The sequence below is a fragment of the Scophthalmus maximus genome, chromosome 12, assembly GCF_022379125.1.
Source record: "Scophthalmus maximus strain ysfricsl-2021 chromosome 12, ASM2237912v1, whole genome shotgun sequence".
Taxonomy (NCBI): Eukaryota; Metazoa; Chordata; class Actinopteri; order Pleuronectiformes; family Scophthalmidae; genus Scophthalmus; species Scophthalmus maximus.
Window position 1 is genome coordinate 16190852 of NC_061526.1, and position 18013 is coordinate 16208864.

The 18013-nt window shown below is 44.2% G+C and overlaps 1 protein-coding gene across 2 annotated transcripts in view; it reads left to right on the plus strand.

Moving 5' to 3' along the window:
* Positions 1–2296: 2296 nt before the first annotated feature.
* The window catches only part of mdfic (MyoD family inhibitor domain containing), a 102480-nt gene continuing 86763 nt past the window's right edge, over positions 2297–18013 (plus strand). The window contains exons 1-4 of one of the 2 annotated variants that reach the window (XM_035609903.2): positions 2297–2789; positions 3051–3249; positions 5207–5317; positions 17386–17757. In XM_035609903.2, the coding sequence (XP_035465796.1) occupies positions 3162–3249; positions 5207–5317; positions 17386–17757 (571 nt within the window). In that variant the 5' untranslated portion in view covers positions 2297–2789; positions 3051–3161. The remainder of the gene's footprint in view (positions 2790–3050; positions 3250–5206; positions 5318–17385; positions 17758–18013) is intronic. The other variant, XM_035609894.2, reaches the window with a different exon arrangement.

The window sequence follows — 18013 nt, forward strand, 5'->3', positions numbered from 1 at the left end:
GCTCCACTTTGACTTATCCTGAAGGCGGAGGCAGGGAGTTCGGGGCTGACACTATGCACATGATCACACACAAGATAATGTTTGTCAGCAGCAACAGCGCTGTCACCGTGTAAGAGAGACAAAGACAGACGACGGGGGGTTGATTTCACGGTGCAGTCGCGTCGCACGTGCAGCCCTCAGACGATTTCCATATGTGGGCAGGACCTCGCAGTCAGTTTTTTGCGAGGGGCAGCCATTGATTTGGTCTTTGCATGAGTCAATCTCCGAGGTGAACTGTGGCCATTTTACACACTGCAAGGTCAAAATCCCATTACTTAACTGCAATTTTATCCATGATTTTTCTTACAGGCCCCATCCCTCAAATATATCTCCACATCGCCACCCAGATAGGCGACCTGAAAGCACTGCATGCTGGTTAACGGAGTTCTTGGCTTTGAGCAGCTCTAGGCGATGGAGTGAGGGAGTATCTGTATCCAAGTAATTACAGTCTGAGGGGGCACAGAGGTCCTCTGTGATTACACATCAGCCCTGTAATGGATTCAACACTTATAGACGGGGGGAGAGAGCTGCCTTCCTTACCTTCCCGTTGCGAAGGCAGGGGACGGGCGGGTGAGAGCAGGCAAGGTGGGGCGGGCTAGGTAGGTATATCTGCAAGATGGATTACGTGGGGTTTGCCGAGTTCAACATTGACACAGATTCATCGTAAATCATTATGCCGGGGACCCGGAGTGATTTCTGCATTAGGAGCAGAAAATGGAGTTCAGCCAGTCAATGAGGGAGGGCATATTTCACATCAATCACCTCCACACTCTCATGTTACCGAGGCTTAAATCTCACTTATACTGTTACCAATAGGGTTCAATGCCTGTGATGGCAATCAGCAAGACACTGCACTAACAATACCCTCCTGACTATACACAGACGACGCGCCATTACCATTTATTTAAAGTGAATTATATATGAATAGAAATGGAGAAAAAGTAAAAGATGATGTCGGCACCGAGGAGGTTGTTGAGATTATAATTCTGTAGTATGTACTATTTAGTTCCTTAAAACTTTTAACTCACGCTGGGTAACTTTACAGCCGACTTCTCGCAGCTGATTTATTCATATTCTTTGTGGAGATGAGGTTAACTGGGGCCTGAGATTGCCACTGAGGTTGCCAATTCTCCGACTAAAAATACCGCAGATACTGGGGGGTTCAATGAAGCACAGTTCTTCGGGGAGCAACATTGCAGTTTAACCTGTGACGTTGTTTGAAGTTGTTTTTACCTCCCTATTGTTTTTGCATCACACAGGCCCCAGCATGAAGACGCTATGTAGAAAAGTACTGAAACTTCTCTATGCCACAAACTGGGCCTGCCTGCCATTTAATGAAGGTGACAAAGTATATGATAATGATCATAAAGCACTGTGATGACAGCAGAACAGGGGGAAGTTAATTTTCTTGTTGTTAAATGGGATATTCCTCAACAGATCCATAAAGAAATGTACAGTTTATCCTACAGTGAGCTTTCTCTGGGTTTAGCATGCGACCTTTTGACCTCTCACAAACAAACTTAATTGAACTAGAGTAATAGAAATTCTTACATACTTACTGTATTCTGGGTTTAGGAGGGCTATTGCTGCTTAAAAGAAAACATACTGACAGGAACATTCACAGATATGGAGCATATAAAACCCCCATTGTATTTAACCCCATTCACAGCTCTGAGACCCCAAACAGAATTAAATGTGACATTCTCTGTAATGAGTGTGTGAAACATGTCATCGGTTCAAAGTTAGGCTTATAAGCCAAATTAGCAGAAGTCATTAAGTGTCAAGCTGCTAAATGATGTTACATATGTTCTATCGAGGGGACCTGTGGTCCTGGGAAAATCGTATACTGCAACTATAGAAACACAAGGTTTCACCGAATGACATGTTGAATTATGACCGTTGATGGCTTTATGTCTCATAAGTGTTTAAAGCCTTTAACATTATGCCACTGAATTAAAACAAAAAAATCCAGCTAATTCCCTTAAATGCTCATTATATTAAAAATTTAGAGGCATAAGTGTACATTAGAGTACTTTAACACCACATTGATTTAAATAAAAGATAAAATATCATAAATGAACTTAAAAATCACCATGACAACCAAGCAACAACAAGTTGTCAAAAAAAAAAAACAAAAAAAAAACTTTGGAGACAACAAGGAAGTATGAGGATTTTGTTGTGTTCGAGGCACAAAGTGTTGCCCGGATATTTCAGTTCTCATTTTCCCCGCACAGTTTAAAAAGTAAAAATAAAGTTTTTTCCCCCAACTTCGTGTTCACGGGACACATGTTCAGGGAGGGCCCTGTTCACTCCTCCGCCGCCCAGGGGACGCAGAGGGAGAGGGGAGAGACGAGAGAGGAGAGAGGAGAGCGGCTCCGCTGGCTGTGCGAAGCGCGCAGGAATCCGGATATGATGAAAATGTTTTAGACGCAACGATCCTCCGCGAAAGCACCGCCGCCGACCGTCGACGCCCGCCGCGAGGGAGAGGAGAGAAACGGCCGCGGGTGAAATTCTCTACGACGTCAACGAAACATTCGCTGGACTAAAAACGGAGACAAAGTGCCAGACCGAAAGTTTTTTTGGGGGGGGCGCTAAGTTTTCTCTGTCACTTAAGTTCCCCCCACCTCCTTCAACCGTCGTTTCTTCCCGACGTCCCGGGCACAAGTTGGAGGAAGGAAGGGAGGCAGGCAGGAAGGAAGGATGGGAATAAGTCACGTTTGAAGCGACGGGGAGTTGTCATGTTTGAAAAGGTACGTTTCTGTCTCTATAAACAATATGTATAAACAATATGTATAAACAGCGTTGATGGAAGAGAAAGGGGGAGTGTGCGATGAACTGAGCGGGCTGCACATGGAGGCTTTCGACAGGTTTATGTCCCCCCAAAAAAGTTTGACTTGAGTTTCACTCGACGTCTCTCTCTCTCTCTCTCTCTCTCTCTCTCTCTCCCTCTCTCTCTTTCGGCGTGTGTGTGTGTGTGTGTGTGTGTGTTGTTGTTTGTTGGTTCCTTCAAGCCCGTGCTGACGATGAGACGTTGAGGGGGAAACGGGAGAAACAACGTCTTCTTCTTCTTCTGCTGCTGCTGCTGCTGCTGCTGCGTGTGTCCCGCGACAGACGCCTGTCCCATGTCCAAGGAGACCGTCCTTCCTCCGGACGGGCCAGGGAAGGGCCCCCAGCGAGAGACGAGTCGCCTGCTGCCGCTGCCCTCACACGGTAAGGGCCACATGCTGCCAGGAGATACTGCAGGCGGAATTAGGCATGGCATGAAAGATATTTGAGGCCGAATAGTTAGGAAAAAATGACCCCCCTCCAAAAAAAAAGAAGGTGTAAATATGGCCCACATCTGCCCTAACATCTAACAACACAACCTCTTGCTCCGGCTGGGTCTGTCCCCCACATACCTGTGGTCCACGATCCACAAATGACTAAAACATTCAGAAATCCCTGCATTATATTTGCACCTGAACTTCTCTCTGGTGGACGTGTTTGTGGAGTGTTTATGGGGCCAGAGAGAAAAAAAGGAAATTGAGCTATGATGAATATATATATATATATGTACATCAGTGACATGTCGTGTCACTTGTGTTGTCGAACAGGTGTGTGTGTGTGTGTGTGTGTGTGTGTGTGTGTTGGGGGGGGGGGGGAATCCAAATGCACAGAGCGAAGACAATGGTCACATGAACAGATCAACTGTTGCATGTCAGAATAGATAGAAGTCTGCTCGGGACAATATCGGGCCTTGTCTTTTTTTTTCTTCTGAAATCGTATTCACGAGACTTTTAGTGTACAACAGTATCTGTGCTCCAGTGTTAAGCCTTAATAATGTTTTTGCCCCCCCCCCTCAATAAAGTCTGAACAAACGCCCTGGTGACTATTAACAGCCACCACAGCCAATTATAGTTTTTAATTAACTTTCTAGTTGCCCCTCAGATTATCACATGTAAAATAAGCTTACCCCCACCCCCCACTTTTCATTTTTCTTCAAACAAGCAATGAACCGTTAACCATCCTATTTATACCAAGCATCATTATGGCACTGTCAAAAAATAGCAAAGTAGGACAGAGTAAGCAATCACTGGGGCTGCTGGATTGCGAATGGATTTTTGCTGGACCTTCAAAGGCGCTTGCAGTGAAGACTGAATTCCCCCTCTCAGGGGACTGTGGATGTACTGAGAATAGACCCATTTATTTCTTAACTGTGATCACTAAATACTGCGATGCATCACAGGCTGGTGCTGCTGCTGCTGCTATCGCAACTGTTTGTTACCATACGTCAGCTCCGAGCTGAGATATGTGCCATATCCGTCTAGAGCTGCCGGCCCCGCGGCCGTCTGTTGCACTCCTCCATCCATTACCGCCGCTTACAGTCGGAGAGCCTTGTAGCATTGGAACAAACACATCAAGCTCTGGTAAACATGATTGACTGTTTTTTTTTTCTCTCTCTCTCTCTCTCTCTCTCTCTCTCTCTCTGGGATCACAGCAAAAGTGGCTGAAGACAAAGTATGCCGCTGAAAACCTAAAGGCTTTGAGCAAAAAACTGGGATACTAGCAGGCAGCCGTCGGCAAACCAGTGAATAAAGTCATTGTGGAAGGTTTATTTACTGAACAAAGCGGCAGTGTGCAATGAGCAAAGCGTCAATGAGTCTTGAAGTCAAGAAGACTGAAGACATGGCTTAAGAGAGATGAGTGAAATTGTCTCTCTCTTTTTTTTTTCTTTTTCGCACAGCTATCAGGCCTCAAGTTTTTGCCCACATACTTTTTCCAATTTGGATGAATGCAGCCTTTATGGCAAGTAAAAAGAAGCTTGGCAGGTAGAGCACACCCGGGAGCATGAAGGAGAGAAAATGAGATCCAGAGCTCTGGCAAGGCTTTTACCTGAACCCGCCCCACCATGTTGTGCAACCATTTGCCAGCGGACTGTTTAAAAAAAATAAATATTGAAAAATTCTGGCAAAAATTGGCAGGGGCCTCTGCACCCACGCGCTCCTCCCAACTGGCCCCGATATTTTGTGTGTGGGTTCACCGTGCAGTGAAGGTTTACACCTGTTTGTGGAGGAGAACAAGAAAAGAAACTGCCCAAGTGGTCACTATGCTGCATGATATGTTGCCTCTTAACTTTGTGCGCGACAGGATTTTCCCCCTATAACATGAAATGCTTTTGTGACCCCAGATGCTCGTGACAGCGAACCATCAGGAAGAACACCATCTCCCAGGAAACCAGCCACTGAGGGACGAAGTCACGTGACGGACGAGAAGCCTAATTATCGCGAGCCTGTAAGAAGTAAGTTTTTTTTAACGACCTGGGAAATGCCGTGGGCGGACAGCGGGGTATCTCGGTGTTATTCTTCATGGTAAACAACAATGAGCTGCTTTTAATTAGAGACAGTCAAAAATGATTAGCACATTCCGTTTCTGCACACTCAGATGGTTGACTTTTAAGCACCAGTAGGTGTTAAGCGATGTTTCATTTCACACTGAAGCGGTTTATTATTTCAGATGAATCCGGATCGGAACCTTTTTCATGCTCCAGCTGTGGGGAATAGTTGTTGTTATGACAGTGGCAGGGTGTACACGAACAAAGCAGGGTCAGTTGGCCAACTAAAATATAAGCTCCAGTGTTTCCAATTAATATGATATCGAGATAGCGCCGATGTCTATGTGTGCGCTCTCCTTCTGCCATAATGACCTACACTTGGCCCGTTCCTCTTTTTTCTTTTTTTTCCCTTCTCCATCCAGCCCTCAGACTCAGAGTTTTGGAAGTGGGGAAATCCTTTTCTGTGGTTCTGGCATTTACCGTCGTAATGCACTGATTGCGTCTTAGCCACAATGTTTGTACCCCATACTAAACATTTACTTAGAAGTGCACCAGCTGCTCGAGGCATAATTTTTTGTCATTCTGCATTTAATATTATTCCTGTCAATAATCAACTATATCGGTAACATATGTTTTAGAGCTTAAAATCATGGATGACTTTTTATATAATTGGATTTTATAACTTTGGAAACTTTGAAACCTCAAGTTGTAACCCTGAAACAGTTACGCTGCTTTATGCAAATGTGCAGATAGAGAGAGGTCTCACAAACAATCATTTGGCATTGAACTGAGTCATTAGCAGGTGTAATTAAGTCTAGATGTTAAAGTACTTGACACTGATGTGTTGCAGGTAACAAAAGGAAATCGGCTACAAGTTTTGTGTGTGTGTGTGTGTGTGTGTGTGTGTGTGTGTTATTCTTCCTACGGAGAGTGAGATGTGTCAGCAAAGGCTAATAGCAGCTGATTGCTTCCACCCATGTAAGTGCCTCGCTGTAATACGGATTGTGTTTGCATTTGACACAACAGTTCTTTTGTTTCTAGGTTGTTAACTTTTCCAGTGCGCCTTTTCCTGCCTTTTTTGGGGGGGGGTATTGGGCTTAATGACTTGCCAGCGGCTTGTTTACTAAAGCAGCGAGGAAAAGGGACTCCGTTGCAAAAAAGAAAAAGAGAGAGAGAGAGAAAAAAAAAGAAGAAGATTTTCTGTCAAGAGGTCTCTGTAGCTTGGCAGGTATGTGCAGTAATGCACTTCTGGAAGGAGATATGCTTTTCTTTCATCTCGGCAGATACAGTAAGCCCCTGTGACAACAGTTTTGCGTTGTAATTGTGGGGAACCCCCCCCCCCCCCCTTCACCCCCAAAAGCGCGCACACACACACACACACACACACACACACACACACACACACACACACACACACACACACACTCGTGCACATGTGAACACATACACACACACACTGTCTGGTAAGGGAATTTAAGGCAGTAGATGTGCTTACTTCTCTCTGATAGAGTTACAAGAACATAAAATAGTCATGTCAAATGAAGACCAGCCCTCAAATTTTTGCCGTGATCTTTGTAAAAGTTACCTGTGTCTGCGTCTGTGTGCTTACATCAAAGTTGGAAAATTCTTAAAAATACAGCAGCTCAGATTGAACCTAGACACTTGCGAATCTCACTGTGGGTTTTGTTTGCTGAGGTGACTAGTCAGACTGTCAACTTTGGCAGAGGCCTCCTCAACGCAGAACAGGAATTCAATATGAACTCATCTGCCTGCCTACATCCTGGCCGTCGCTGTTTTCTTTTTTCTCCCCCCGCTGTTTGAACTAAAGCTTGCGTAGTGTACAGCGGATGGTTACTTTTCACAAACAAGAGGAAGCCTTTATGTAATGTTGCAATAACAGCGCTGATCCTATTTCGCTTATGATAGCACTGTTTTGACAAGTTGTCCCTTTTTAAACCAGGAAAGTAAACATGGCACTGGTTCCGTGGTAATTTAAAACAGGTCTTCGCTGAGCACAGCATGAGAGTGCAGCAAACCGTGTGCAAAGAGGAACTTCATCTTGCCAAGCTTTTGCCAAAATGAATCATTAGACGGTGCGACCTAAAAAGCTCAACTGACTGGCATTGTTCATTTTTTTTTTTTTCAGAGCTCCATATACCGTAGTAGGTAAAAAAAAAAAGGTGAAGTGTTGTTGCTCACGGGAATGCCAACTACTATGGCTTGTTAAAGAAAAAAAAAGGTCCCATTCTTGCCCTTCCTGTAAGGACTTTGTCAATGAACGGTTCCTCTGTGGCTCCGCCATCCTGGGGGAGGAGGGAGAATCTTGTGGCGGAGACTGACATTCCTCAAGAGACCGTTCAGGATTTTTTTTCAAGCAGCTGATATCTCCTGCAAACAGGGCCTTAGCTTTCCAGTCCCTGCCTTGAAATAAATTGCTACCACCCAGGACCAGTTTTAGGAGTTTAATCGTCACATTATTCACTGGATTGTCAAATACTTTTTTTTTCTTTTAATGCTTCTGTGGTTGATAAAGATGACCTTACTAGCTTCCAAAGAACAGGTCTGTTTTTTTAATCTAAGGGAAAGTCTGTAGTGAAAAAGGAAGGTCAAATAACATGACTCTCTTTTTTTTCTTTTTTTTTTAGAGGAAGACATTAGTCTGACCTTTGTATGAATCCCTGATTGGGCTCTTTAGTGGCACACCTTCAAGGTTATTACCTGTGTGCAGAATTGACCTTTCGCAAGTGAATTTGTGACCCCTAATAAATGCAGTAAAAAGGGATTGTTTAATGGGAGAGCATCTCACACTTACACCTGTCTTGCATGAACATACTCTTTGACAGTGCAACAATTAAGATTAATATACACAACTATGTTGTGTTATGATAGAGGACAGGTTTGCGGCGATGGACTACTAAGATAAAATGAATGGCAAGTGCCTCTTCATCGTTTTCATCATCAGCCGTTGATTAAACATTCTCAGACTGTCCCACTATGCCTCAAGTTACTTCACTACTTTAAGACCTTTTAACCCTGCATGTTTTTTTTTCCAGCTATAGGAACTGTGTGGTGATTGTTGTTATGCAAGATTCATATCTTTATTGTAATCCTCAGGGCCCTGTCTCTGTGGAAATAATGTGTCTAAAGCGTAGACCTATTATAAACTGAACCGTAATTTTCAAGTGATTACTTACCAGTGGGTCACGGAATCAAAAACGGTATAAATAGGGTGAAATGCTAGTGTAGGGGTTGATTAAAATGGCCATTGTAATTCTACCTCTGTTGTAATTATTTTCTCATTGTCTTGGTGTAGATAGATTTCATATGGGAAATTTGAAGTGTGTTAATTAGCATATTAAGTATAAGTGCCCGAGCCTATTCACTGTTCTTTTTTTTTTTGAAGATATTCAAAATACTTGAGCCAAATGATTAGATATGCATACCTAGACTCATGGTTGGAAGTCCTTAAAGTGCTTATGTTAGATACAAGGCAACATTTATGGATTTTAGTTGGGGCGGAACAATGCATTTTCTTTTTCTTCATTGCAGAGAGTTTGGATATTCAAAGTAATACCGAGTAATTTTAACACCAGTTGACCGTTGTTTCTGAATGGTTCTTGTGCTGCCCATATTGTATCTGCAGGGGTGGTTAAAAATAGATGTTACTTTAATGAAAGAATTAATACCATGTGTAATGAGTAAATACTCACAGAAGGTCCATCCATCCATCCATCCATCCATCCATCCATCCATCCATCCATGTGTTTCCCTCCGCAAAAATTAAAAACACCCATACATGTCTCCGCTCTTTATCATTGATTTTCCTAATGGGCCAAGGGGAATCCCACAAACTGTTTCCATATCACTGCTTCCTGACAATGGATAGTTAAAATCTGGAGGGCTAAATGCTAAATGCTCAATCCAACGCTCATCCAAGTGTCGGATGTAAACTGTATGAACACGTTTTTAACAGAAATACTGTATGTGTTCCAGTGAGCATAATGTGACATACAGTAACATTATAGTGACTTAACTATAATATTTCCAAGGGGGCGAAAAGACACCGCAGCAGTTCATGTTGATTAGATCCTGTGCATTTTACTTCCAGGCTTTAATAAATGTGTTCAAGTGGTTAGTTGATATTTCAGAATTACAACGCATTTCCCATCGTGTCCCGTAACAGTATCAAACAGTAGTTGAAGACTCCATTGAAATGCCAATTGTTTGTCAGATTACCTATATTTATATGACTTGCAACATGGGTCACAGCAGTACAACATTATTCTGTTGATACCAGCGAAAATGCTTGTTTCAACAGAATAACATGGTAAATTTTTAAAATTAAGTAAACAAAAAACAAATAAAATCCCAACTTCTGATTGGTTGGTCTGAGCCCATCCCGTCCCATAGCCATCGCTGGCCTGGCCTGTCCTGCATCAGTGCCACACAAGTCGGTCTCCCTGCCTCTCACAAGCAACTCACAGAGAGAGGAGAGAAAAAACAAATCTCAGCTAGTTCAAATGAGAGCAGCGCAGGGGGGATTACTTGGCCTCTAACAGGGTTTTGGCTCTGACATTAAGGTTAAAACCCTTTTCTATTACTGATATCTCTGCTGATGTCGCCCCCACCCGCCCTGACCCCCTCGAGCTTCCAGCTCCTTGCCCCCTTCATGTTTGCAGGTTCAGTGCCTCTCTGCGAGGTCACTCTGTCAGACCCCCCTGATCAGTGGAGGGTGACGGGGGACCAGGGAATGGCTCCCGTCCAGACACACAGGCAGCCACAGTCGACACGGGCCCCATCGAGTGCAACACCCCCCCCCCCCTCTTTCAGGCTAGAGCTAAAATCGATACAGGCGTCTCCGTGTTTAAAAAGCCACTCAGAGGCAGACGAGCAACTCTGTCTCAAAGGCTGATCTCTCAGCTTAAGGCCTTGATTGGCATCCTGAAGATGTGAGGCGCTGACCCACAGCTGTCCCATTAGGAGAGGGTTAATGTTGAGATTGATACTGAGCAAATAAAGGAACTCGGCATGCGGGTGTTTTGATAGACTGTCTATCGGCCCTCTGACCCGGAGACAGACCTCAGCTGTAGTTTGGCTTTTGAGGAGTGTTAGCGCTACTGCCAGATCCTCGATCCTCCTTCCCTGACTCCAACAGCAGCTGTGTGCACACTGGATATATTTGGTGTGTGTGTGTGTGTGGTTGTCCCTGCATCTGCCACTTTGCATATGGATGTCTTTTTTAAAAAATGTGCGCATGTGCAAGTCTGCGCGCCCGCCGTTGAATTTCAAACGAGCGAGTTTCCCGTGAAACTCCGACTTCAGCAAGGGGATTTTGAAGCCGGTGGAATATTTGAGTCATCGATGTAACTGAAACCGAAAATACCCCCATTTCCCTCTCCCCCGCTTTCCCTCCTGTTCACTCTGGCTCTGTTGCTCAGTTTTTGTTTTTGAGTCATCAGCGGAGGAGAGGGTGGAGCACGTTTTTGGAATATGGAGCCTGGCAGCTCCCTCAGGCCTGCTCTGAGTCACGTCATAATTGATCTTTCTAGAAATTGTGGTAGCTAGCTGTGTAAAGCCTAAATCCGTGCAAGATGTGCAGCTTTTTTAAAAGATACTGCAGCGGCGCGTTCGGCTGTCTTTATACTTCCCTCTTGCTCCCCTCTTGGATGGTAAGAAACCGATGAAAGAGAATGAAAGGCGTTTGACGAAAGCTTAATGCGAAAAAAGGCTTGTGCAAATTCATCTCAGAAATGTGGAGAGGAAGAGAATAACGCACCATTTAGTGTCTCTCACTGCTGCCAGGTTGTGAGGGTTTGATGCCTCGCGTTCTGCTACATTAGGAGCCCTCAAATTAGCACCATGACAAATTCCACACAACAGTGGAGGGACCCGAGACCTCGATGGCCGGAGCTGGTCTGCGAGGGGGTGGGCTGAGTGCGAATGACTTCCCCTCAACATGATTCATGTAAGAGAAAATGGCATCTCATTGGGAGTTTCAGTGATTTAGATAGCAGTCAGACATATTAATCTGGGAAAATGTTCCGTTTTGAAATCAAAGGATAATTGATGACCCCCCTCCCACCTCCTCCCACCACCTGCCCTCTCACACACACGCACACACACCCTACCCAGCCACATGCACGGAGTACGCTGAGAGGCTTGCGTAGTCAAATCAAGCTCTTGTCTTTCAAGTTGCCTTTGCTGCTGTAAAATGTAATTAAACAGGAAAAAGTCCGAAGGGGATTTTTTTTTTTGCACTCAATCAGCAGCCAAATTTGAAATTAGAGAAACCTGTGACACTCCACTTCTCTCTTTGTTGGATGGAGGCGGTAGCGGCGGCAGCGGTGGTGGGGTGCGATTGGAAATAATAATAAGTGCTGTCTTCAAGTGTCACTTCCCCTTCAGCACGTTCGAGGAGCCAAATATGAATGACTGTTATGGAATCCGATAGAAGCATAGACAGAAAATGTGATGTTTCCTGCTCAACTGAGATGCTACACCGTACGATGAGTCTTGACAGCTGAGGACAGCTAATCGAGTTCTGTTGCAGGCTACACCCACACACACACACATACAGAGCACGTCACTTTTGCTGATTAAGATCCAATATCAGAGCAAGTAATTTAGCTATCGTCAGTGGTCATCATCCTCTGTGCAGCCATCATCATCATTTTATCTTGGACAAATACAAAACAGTATGGGTGTGTGTGAACTGACAGGGCCAGGATTGCAGTCAGGATATGGGCCCACATCTGTTGGAACAAGTGACATTTCTGTTAGCCCGTCACACCGCCGTCCACTCTGTGTAAACGCTCAGGAGAAGTCTAATTTTCTAATCACATGCCGGCTCTCGGCTGCCAGTTGACATCGTCAATTTGCTCTCACTTTACCGACATTATATTGATACTAATCACAGTCAGGTTGTTGTTGTTGTTGTGACGGGACATTAAAAAGATGTTCCATCCAGTTGCTTCTCTGCTCCTTCCAGCACTTCCTTCCAGACAATAATGTGAGTCCTTGTCCCGGAGTTTGGAAGGTCAAACGGCAAACGAGGCTTTGATATGCCCAAGGAAAATTTCAATCAGAGCCCCTTTGTAATAACATTCATTGTGCTATTTTCCTATCTATGTGTGTCCCTCTCGCTCGCCCCTGCCGTATAATTCCCCTGGTTTTGCGTCTATAAATACGGGCAGGGAGGATGTATAATTTCTAATGAGAAAATATATCCCTTTGGATTGAAAGGCAGGAGCGGGTTCCACGTGCTGCTGTTTGTTAGGAGGAGAGATGATACCTCAGGCTGTTTTGGCGAAGGGAGGAGAGGAGGGGATTGGAAGCGGCGGTGGTAAGAGGAGTCTGGCTAGGTCATTGCACATTTACAAATTAGCATTTCAATCATGCAGGTAACACGGCCAGCCGAGCAGAAAATATACATGTTTTTCTAATATGAGGCACAAAAGGATAAACAAAACGCAGGCCGTGTTGGTGGAATTAGCATTTCAGAGCTAACTTGCTGCTATGTATTCTGCACCTTTTTTCTGTTTGAAACTCCTAACTTAAAAAAAAATAAAGGCGCCTCTTCTGCTCTCATATGCAATTCAATATTAACTCGCAAACTCGCCGCATTGTGTAATAGCGGCTATTAGGAGATGAATACAAGATGTGGATTGTGGTGTTTATTTGACTGACATGATGCGACATTTGAATAACTGTATGCTCTCCATGATGGGCATTCTAATAAGCCTAGGCAAACACCTTTCGTCTTTCTTCTTCTCCCCTCTTTCTCCCTCTCAGGGGCATTAATATTAAAAAGGCCCCTGCTTTTACCTGCGACTGTCAGCGTAGCGTTGTGCAAATGAGAATCTCCACACTGCCCTGTTTGACCTCTGTGTTATATTTTCATGTTCTCAACTATTTTAGAATTCTTGTTTATACAGCTCTGTTTCAACTGACATGCATGCATGCATATTCCTTCCTGGTAGGTCTGCCTCGGTGTGTGTGTGTGTGTGTGTGTGTGTGTGTGTGTGTGTGTGTGTGTGTGTGTGTGTGTGTGTGTGTGTGTGTGTGTGTGTGTGTGTGTGTGTGTGTGTGTGTGTGTGTGTGTGTGTGTGTGTGTGTGTGTGTGTGTGTGTGTGTGTGTGTGTGTGTGTGTGTGTGTGTGTGTGTGAGTGAGAGATAGAGAGATCCAGTAGGCTTGAGATGTATGTGTGTGTGTGTGTGTGTGTGTGTGTGTGTGTGTGTGTGTACCGCTCCTCTTTCTTCTGTCTTTTGGGTGCAATTTCCAGCTCCCTCCTGTAGGACCTATTTTCTGTGACAAAAAAACGGAGGTGTTTATATACTCAGTTTTACATACAGAGCGATCCCCGTCGCACCGCTCTGGCACAGCTCCAGCGCTCTCCAGGCACAGGCTCGGTCCCTGTGTGGCGCCGCCACTGAAGACTCGGTGACAAATGGCAATTATATTTGTGTGTTCTTCATGAATCCATCAAACACTGGCCTTTTAAAATGCTCCCCAGATATTTGAGGCTGTCAGCTACCAGTAGCTGGGACCAAATTGGGATGCTGCTTAGACAGTCAAGAACTACTCACCCCCTAGTTTCCCCTGTGATGTGTGTGACAGCGTGTGTAGGGGAATACCATGTTTTATTCAACTACAAATGTACACCCTCAACAGTTGTTGATGTGCTAGAAATAGGGCGGTTACAAGTCCAATTTGAAGTGCGTGTTTTTGTGTGTGTGTGTGTGTGCGTCTGTATATTCGTCCAATTGTTCCCTTTCAAAACACGGTGTATTAATGCAACCTGTCAGGCTGTGTGCATTCGGTTATCTCAGGACACCTTCCCACGTCTACAAGCTTGTGGCAACCGCACAACTCGTATGTGTGCTGGAAGTTGTCCCCATGAAATTTTGAAATTATGAAAGTTACCTTCTCTGTTATAGGATGTGCGTCTTTGTTGCTCCACTAGGATTTATCAACATAAATATGAATATTTGCTCAAATCACTTGAATCCTCAGATGTGGAATCCACATTTATGTAAAAAAACAAACTCTAATATTATCTATGAAGTGATAAAATTGAATCCATAAAGGCATAGTTGTACACTTACATATTTGATGTGTATAATATTGTAAAATTCACAGTCTGATTCGTTTGGATTCCCAAATACTAAATGCCATATGCACAATGGCTGACTTTTTTTCCTAAATCTTAAATTTATTCATACAATAGGAGTTTGTCTGAACAAACGCCATATAGTTTTCTGATTCACCAGCTTACCAACCTTGGCTAATTCCGACGAAACTTCACTGTATTTCTGCTTTTTCCTCATTATGTCTTCATTTGTCTCGCAGTGACTGTACAAGTCCGTCACTGCCATCTTTGACAGGATCATCATTATCGTGATCAATGATTATGAATATTATTCCACTGCGTCCATTCGTCTCAGTCACTGTGTTTCATCGGGATAAAAATAAAGACTGCGACTGTGTCGAGACTTTCCAAGAACCTGCCACCGAAGCGCACCGCTCGCGCAGATGTGAACCACTTTTTTTTAGGGCCTTGCAGCGTGTCAGAAGCCTGAGTCGCTGCTTATGCACTTTGTTTTTTTTTCATGGTGGTTTCTTAATAACTATTTGTACTTTGCTAAATTGAAGGCTTGACTTCCTCAAAAGGGAAGGTAATTATGCCTCCAAGTCTACTTTGGCCTACTTGTGCATGAACATGTGTTTGTGCGTTTGTGAGTCCATGTGGCTAGTGCGCTTAACCTAAATGGGAAAAAACGACCATCGTGTTATTACGCAAGATAGTCTAAGTGATTGATTTGTTGAGGAACTGTCTCTGCTTTTGTTGTGAGTTGACTGTGTCGCATTGACTTGATCATACTCAAGAAACAATTGAATTATTCCTTCTGTGCTGCTGGAAATTGGGCTCCGTCTGTGCGCATGGGTTCTTTGCAAATAAGTTTGGACAAGTTTGAGTTTGGCAGTAGAGGGGAATTCCCTTGTCATTCCAATAAATGTCAGCCAGTAATCCTTTTACTTTCACATGAAAGTATGAAGCTACATCTGAGGAATTAAAAAATATTCCTGATTTTTTTAATTTTATTTTTGTCCATGTAAAAACAACAGCAATACAAGATCACCTTCATAGAGTGGACATAGTAGTAAAGTAAGAGAATAAATCTGACTTGCTACTAGTTTGTTTCTTCAAAATTAGCATTTACATTTCGCTACTTGGTGACTGAATCAACAAAACTGATATTCAAACATCTTATCCAAACATTATCCTGAGCCACCTCAGTGCGTTGTTTGCAGCTTTCATTATAATAAAAAAACAAAAAAAACAGACGCTTGCATCTGTCAGGGGTAAAACTGAAGAAGAACAACAACAGATACGGCCGACTCAGTCTCCTTGTTAGCAAGCTTTAGTCTCCTCACATTGTCATGGGCAAAGACATTTGTCTTTTGGAGACGAGAATCCATCAACCTGGCCTTAAATCACTGCATAATGAATTCGATCGTGCGCTGCCCAGTTGTCTAATTCAAATTGCATGAAATCCTGATCCCTAAAGTCTATATTTGTTTATGGGAGCAGCATGCAGAACCCTGAATGAGGAGAAGGAAAAAAAGCCAGTGTGTGTATTTAATTGCTTTGTTTTACATCCACGCTCACGTCCGGCCTCTCCCAGAGTGATGCGTTGTTAAAAAGCGTCGGGGCCCCGATTCCCACACACTCTCTCCCTCTCTTGTTAACTGTAATTGCACTTGTTGGTGAGCTGACGGAGATGGAAAGAAATTACCAGCATCATATTAAGTTTTGCATCCACTTCGGAAAATTTGTGGATTTTTAAAATGCATTTTTTAGACAGTGGCAAAACACTAGTAGCTTCCTGCATCGTACATGCCAGCTATACTATACAGCTGTTACATAAGGCAGAATTCAGAGTTTGGTGGGTGAAGATAACGTATATTCAATGTATATGACGAAAGTATAGTATAGGAAAAAAACAAAGAATAACTATCATTCCACACTGACAAACTTAAAAAGAGATGAATAATTCACAAAACCTCAAGTTAACTGTGCACTGGCGGCGTGTGCACACGCAAGGTGGCTCTGATGTGAACGGAGGGGTAACTCCCAGTAGAGCTGAATGTGCAGGTGTTCCCCTCGGTAAAATGCCACCTCCTTTTGCTCGCTAACATCCTTCGCCTTCTTTCTTATCAGACAGGTCGCTGTCTCCTGACTTTGTGTGGCTGTCACACACACACACACACACACACACACACACACACACACACACACACACACACACACACACACTCAGAACGACTAGTTGAGGCCATCTCTGCGCTTTCACAGGAAAGGAGATCATTACTGCTGCACACAGCAGCTATTTTGTATATGCACAGCATCACAGGCTTCCCTTTTTCTACTGTATTAATCTCTCACACTGTCTCAACCCACCTGGGTGCTGCTCCCGCAAATGTCTGTCTGCCTACAGCGGTGGCTTTTGTGAACCTGTCACATATGAGGTTCCCCTACATCTCTCCACTCCCTTTCTATCATTCCAGGTTGAAGTGTTTGCCATATGATCGATTTTAGGGATGTGAGTAAAAATGGTGGCAAGATTTGCTGAGAGTGATTTTCGCTGAGAAGAGTGTCTCCGCTCGGTGTTCGATTTGTAAGAAGTGAACATCACAAGCGACAGTGACTTCATGTGTGAATAAAAGATTTGAAGTGTAAGGTGCAGAGAGTGCAGATAAAGTTCTCTCTCAGTTACTCTTAACCCGTAAGAGTGAAAGGAATCTGCAACTCTCTTTCTTCAGAATTGGCACCTTAAGTAAGTTATTTAAGTAAACCACTAGTTCGAAGGAATGCACGATGAAATACTCCAGGGAAATGAATCACTTAAATACCAATTTAAGTAATACATTTTACTGTACCCTGCCAGTAATTGTACTGAATCAGCACCCCTAACTTTTTACTAAACAGCAGTAAAAAAAGAGGATATCCTTCCTTCTTCATGTTTCCCTCCAGCTCAACCTCACTCCGAGTCTCAACCGGCGCCCTCGCCGCCTGTCGACGGAGACACTGCCAAGGACCAAAATGGCTTTCCCCACAACAATACTGGCATGCCCGCACTGACTAATGGCAGCGGAATCCACCCTGGCATCTGTGGGGCCGGAGCCACGCGCACATGCTCCTGCGGTGCCACCATCAGCGCGGGCGGGCCGGGCACAGGGACGGCGGCGTCCGTGCCGACCACGGAGCAGCCCAGGAAGCAGCCATCCATGCCGGTGTCGCAGAGGATGCAGAGGAAATTGAGGTCCAGCCTGTCGGTCAACAGTGACAGCAGCAGACGCAGCAAATGCAGTTCCACCGGGTCACAGAGAGCTCCCTTACCAGAGGGTGAGTATCCGAACACCAGGTAATAACGAGAGCAAATAAAGACAGCACAAGCCTACACACACACACACACACACACACACACACACACACACACACACACACACACACACACACTGAAAACTCATACTAACTTTGCTAACACTTGTTCGCTGGCATGCTTCTCTTTCTGCATCCCACCTTCTGTTGGTCAGGAAATTTCATTTCATTTATAGCAGGGTTGTCTTTTAAACTGAGGTTGGTCGGGCATTTTTAAAAA